This window comes from Mus caroli, chromosome 11, assembly GCF_900094665.2.
Source record: "Mus caroli chromosome 11, CAROLI_EIJ_v1.1, whole genome shotgun sequence".
Lineage (NCBI taxonomy): Eukaryota > Metazoa > Chordata > Mammalia > Rodentia > Muridae > Mus > Mus caroli.
The window spans coordinates 116,821,334-116,826,792 of record NC_034580.1 but is presented as its reverse complement, the minus strand read 5'-3'; the positions used below and the strand labels follow the sequence as shown (position 1 = coordinate 116,826,792).

At 48.3% G+C, this 5,459-nt stretch overlaps 1 protein-coding gene across 3 annotated transcripts in view; it reads left to right on the top strand.

Annotated features, from left to right (window-relative positions):
• Ccdc57 (coiled-coil domain containing 57) overlaps positions 1-5,459 on the top strand; it is a 107,443-nt gene that overhangs the window by 7,883 nt on the left and 94,101 nt on the right. For all 3 annotated transcript variants that reach the window (XR_003838164.1, XM_029484106.1, XM_029484105.1), the window contains exon 2: positions 4,647-5,061. Coding sequence is in view for 2 of the 3 variants with exons in the window: in XM_029484106.1 (XP_029339966.1) it covers positions 4,655-5,061 (407 nt within the window). In the remaining variant the exon portion in view is untranslated. The remainder of the gene's footprint in view (positions 1-4,646; positions 5,062-5,459) is intronic.

The window sequence follows — 5,459 nt, the reverse complement described above, 5'->3', positions numbered from 1 at the left end:
TGAGCCACCATGTGGTTGCTGGGATTTGAACTCTGGACCTTCGGAAGAGCAGTCGGGTGCTCTTACCCACTGAGCCATCTCACCAGCCCCCGACTTTGTAAATTTAAAAAAAAAATGAACATGTCTTACAGATGAGGCCTCTGCTATCTGGAAGCCCATAGCCCCATGGGAAATCACATCTTTCAGGAAGAATTGTTCATCTTCCCAAATCCAGAGCTTTCTAAGGCTCTCTAGACTTCACAGGTATACTGACAGCATCCTAATAGATTTTCAAAAAGAAAGAGAGAAAGAAAGAAGGAAAGAACCTAGTGTTCCATTTGTTCGTTTCTAAAGCAGGGCCTCAGCGCCCAGCCTAGGCTTCAAAATCAAGCTTGTGATCCTCCTGCCTCAGCCTTCCAAAAGCTAGAACTTCAGGAAAGTGCCATCTCACTTGGCAAGTTTAATGTTTTAAAAGAGAGAGACAGAGAGACAGAGACAGAGAGAGAGAGAGAGAGGAAGAGAGAGAGAGACAGAGACAGAGAGGGAGGCAGGGAGGGAGAGAGAGAATAACAAAAGGATGTGCCCCTGCCCAGTGCTGCTCTGTTGGCAGAGTCTCCGTGTGCTGTAGGTGAAGTCTTGCTGGCAGTGGAGCTCCGCTTCCTCCAGAGGCTTCTCCTGTTGCTCCCCTGAGACTGTGTGCTGACAACCAGGTGCTTTGCTAGGGACAGCTGTTACCTGGTGGACAGACTAGATGCACTCGAGCCCTGTGCTGCCTGAAGATGATCAGCCTCATCCGGAACTCTTTTTTTGTTTGTTTGTTTGTTTGTTTGTTTTTTCGAGACAGGGTTTCTCTGTGTAGCCCTGGGTGTCCTGGAACTCACTCTGTAGACCAGGCTGGCCTCGAACTCAGAAATCTGCCTGCCTCTGCCTCCCGAGTGCTGGAATTAAAGGCGTGCGCCACTACACCCCGCTCATCCAGAACTCTTGCAGTCATCCTTTGGTGAAATGTGTACAGAAGCAGGACACTGTTCTGCAGCGTGTTAGAAGGAAAGGAACGCGGTGGGAGTGGGGGCCACTGACTCCTTGATGGGCTCCAGACTGGCAGAAGCATGTTCCCCCTGGCTGGTGGGCTACATCATTTACCCTCTACTTACCGAGTTACTGTTGATGTAGGGAGAGCCCAGTTTCACTGGAGAGACAGGGATACCACACTATCTACCTGGTCAGGAGAACAAGGAAGAAATGACAGGGATAAGTATCCACTGCCTGGCTTGGTGGACAGATGCTTCATTGATGGAGACCTTCTGAACTTCAAAAACCTAGCAGTAAGAAATTGCCCCAGTTTAAAACAAAACAAAATCAAAAAACAACAACAACAAAAAAGCACCATCACCCAGAAGGCCTTTTAGGCAGAGAGTAATGTGTGCTGTTCTAGGAACAAAAGTGTCCGCCCTTAGGCCTTCTGGAAGCAGCTAGAAGTCAGAGAGTGCTGCAGCAGACTCCAACCCAGGGCTCTCTGTATGCAGCTCCAAGGAATGAAACTTACTTGAAATTTCCAGAAGCCACAGCAGATGTTAAGCATAATGGTATCACACAGTCAGATTTCTATGTTAGAACACTAACAGCCTGAAGCCATGCGGCTAGTGCACTGCAGAGACACGCGGTGGTTGAATGACTTAGGTGGTTCCAGTGCTCTAGACCACCCCAGTTAGGCATTTTTTTTTTAAAGATTTATTTATTTATTATATGTAAGTACACTGTAGCTGTCTTCAGACCCTCCAGAAGAGGGCGCCAGATCTCATTACAGATGGTTGTGAGCCACCATGTGGTTGCTGGGATTTGAACTCTGGACCTTCGGAAGAGCAGTCGGGTGCTCTTACCCACTGAGCCATCTCACCAGCCCCCAGTTAGGCATTTTAAAGGGATTCTTTCCGGTGGCCATGGGGTATGTTAGTTACCTTTCTCATTGCTCTGAGAAGAGCAGTTTAAGGTCTCTTGGCTCACAGTTTGAGGGTGTAGACTGTTGTGACAGGAGGTCTGGCAGCAGGAGTGTAAGGCAGCCGAGGTGCAGGCATCAGGGATGAGGTAGTGAAGAGTCAGGCCTGTCCTGTTAGTGAGATGACCAGACCATTACATAGGATGTAAGAACTGAACAGAGCTGTAGGGTGGATGCCAGGCTGGCAGGCAGGGAGCTGTGATAGGTCATGGAGCTAGGACTTATGCCAGGTAAGCAACAGGATAAACAGCTGACTCAGACTGTAATCTCCTCTGAGAAACTCCATCTCAGCACACTTGAGGAGCTCTGGGGCCTGCAGTCATTGTCACCGGTGGGCCAGTCTCCTCTGCATGCACCTAGGGGGTCCCTTGCTCCAGCCTTGGTTCTTCTTGGCAGCACTCATCCGCGCTGTGCCACTGTGCCCTCCTCTAGGGTCAGGTACTTTGCACAGCTGGTGTTTTGTTTGAGTCTCTATACAGCCCATGCCGGGACCCCTAAAGGGTTAGGGACCCTGACCAGCTTGAGAAGCTTTGTCAGGTTTGTCCCCTACATGCTGATAGAAGCCTCTCTGTGTGAGAGCAGCAGGGCAGGGCTTGGGTTGTATAGTTGCTGTGTGGCCCGAAGCCCCTAGCAGATACTGCCTGGTTCATTACAGAGTACCTGCCAGGCCCTGTCCTAGGTGATTCAGCAAGTACAGGAAGACCTGCCAAAGAGCTGTGCCCACTGTTTGATGGGAAACCGCTCCTGACCTCTGAAATGCACTCTTGGTTTTTTTAGTCCTGGTGATGTATAGTGATTTGGACTGTAATTTTTTAATTTTATTCATCTATTTTTATGTCTCTGTATGTTCTTGTGGAAGTTTTATGTGTACCATGTACATGAAAGAACCTGTAGACTCCAGAAGACATCAGAGCCCCTAAAACTAGAGTTACAAATGATTGTGAGCCTCCATGTGGGTGCTGGCAAAGGAGTTAGGTCCTCTACAAGGGCAGTAAGTACACTTAACCACGGAGCCATCTCTCCAGCCTGACTAGGACTAGTTCTTCTTATCAATAATTTCATGAGTTACATTTTCTGTAAGTGGTATTGCTTATGTATAGAGCAGCGACTGGCTCAGGAACTCCAGAGTTGATGTAAGCGTGTAACACAACACAGCATAACACACATGAACTCACCCACATTATACCATAAACACACCAACCTTCACAGCACGACACACTCATAATACACACGACAGTACACACATAGCACACACACACACACTCAATACATACATCATGCCCCCCCCCCACACCCATACAGCACTCCTGTTTATGAGTTTACATCTGTGACGGCCTGCTCATTGTTTTGCATAGAGGTTACTCTGGGCTATCTCAGGGTGCTAGCCCTGGGCTATCTCAGGGTGCTGGCCATGGACTATCTCAGGGTGCTGGCCATGAGTATTTTCACCTTATGTAAATATACATGAGACTAGTGAGTTGAAGTGATCCAGGGCAATGTGGTTTTCTTTCTAAAGATGACCCACTTACAGAGAGCCATACTGCCACCTTCTTTAGGGTGACAGTGCAGAAGCCTCTATGTGCCTGGCAGAGGCTGTTGGAAGACAGTCAGAGAGGAGCTCTGGTGCTTCCCCTGCTCACACTTGGCTCCTGTGCCTCGGTGATGGTGCCCAACATTGTTAACCTTATGTCCTTCCTTGTGAGCAACCATGGGTTCACTCTATAAATAAAGCCAGGAGTCCCAAGTGAAATGGCTCTGTGTACAGAAAAGAGCCCCTTTTATGGTGAGAACTGGCAAGAAGGCTTCCCTAGAACCAGTAACAGTCTGTAGTGTGTCTTGATAAGAAACAGTCTCTTCCAATGTGCTTGCGGCCACTGCAGTTCCTGCCCTGGAGGCCCATTCTTCACTCCTCCAAGTTGCTTTTAAAGACTTCTTTTCTTTTTCTTTTTTTTTGGTTTTTCGAGACAGGGTTTCTCTGTGTAGCCCTGGTTGTCCTGGAACTCACTTTGTAGACCAGGCTGGCCTCAAACTCAGAAATCTGCCTGCCTCTGCCTCCCAAGTGCTGGGATTAAAGGCGTGCACCACCAACGCCCGGCCCAAGACTTATTTCTATTTGGCAAAGTAGTTTTATAATGTTGGATCTAATTTTTTAAAAATTAAGACTTTAGCCAGACATAGCAGCATATATCTATTACTGTAGCTATTCAGGAGGCTAAAATAGAGGACTGAGTTCAAGGATATCCTGGACAACTTAGTAAGACTCCATCTCAAGAACCTCTGTACTTGTATAGTGTATCTTGTTTTTAAAATTTATTTGTATAACTGAACAGTGGTGGCTCTTGTCTTTAATCCCAGCATGTGGGAGGCAGAGTCAGGTAGATCTCTGTTAGTTCAAGAGTGAGTTCCAGGACAGCCAAGCTAGACAGAGAAACCCTGCCTCAAAAAACAAAAATACACACACACACACATACACACACATACATACACACACACATACATACACACATACATATGCACACAAACACACACACACATACACACATATACACATACATACATACATACACATACATACATAGATACATACACACATGTGCATACACACACACATACGCATGCTCACAAGTCAAAGTCCCTAATGGTATGCTGCTACTTGTGTCCTTTGCTGCAGCCGTCACCATGCTGCCTCTATGTTCAGAGCCGGAACTGAGTGAGCTTTTGGCTCGAAAGGAGGAGGAATGGCGAGTCCTCCAGGCCCACCGTGCGCAGCTGCAGGAGGCAGCTCTACAGGCTGCTCAGAACCGCCTGGAGGAGACACAGGGGAAGCTGCAGCGCCTACAGGAGGACTTTGTTTACAACCTTCAGGTGCTGGAAGAGCGGGACCGGGAGCTGGAGCGCTATGATGTTGAGTTCACCCAGGCCCGCCGGAGGGAGGAGGCCCAACAAGCAGAGGCCAGTGAGCTCAAGATAGTGGTGGCCAAGCTGAAACAGGAACTTACCAGGGAGGCCAGGCGCGTGGGGGAGCTGCAGCAGCAGCATCAGCTAATGCTGCAGGAGCATCACTTGGAGTTGGAGCGCGTCCACAGGTGCGTTACCCTTACAGGTCATTGTGTCTGGTGCCCAGTGAGTGATGTGCATGCGCCGGTGGCTGCACAGCGCCACTGGATGCTCAGTGGTACTGATGAGTTTTTCTGTAGGTCTCAGTCCAAGATTTTTTGCTTTTGCTGATTTGTTTTTTACATAAGATCTCACTGGCTGCCCTGGAACTTACTTTGTAGACTAGGCTGACCACAAATTCAGAGATACACCTGTTTCTTCCTCCTGAAATGCTGGGACTAAAGGCATGCCCCACTATCCCAGCATGACAGATGTTATCTGCTGGCATTCTTACCTTTGGAGTTTGATGGAAGCTACTGGTCTGCTAAGTTTTAGCAATCATTCCACGAGTTTCACCTAACATGCAGAGATGTTGTGTCAGACGTGG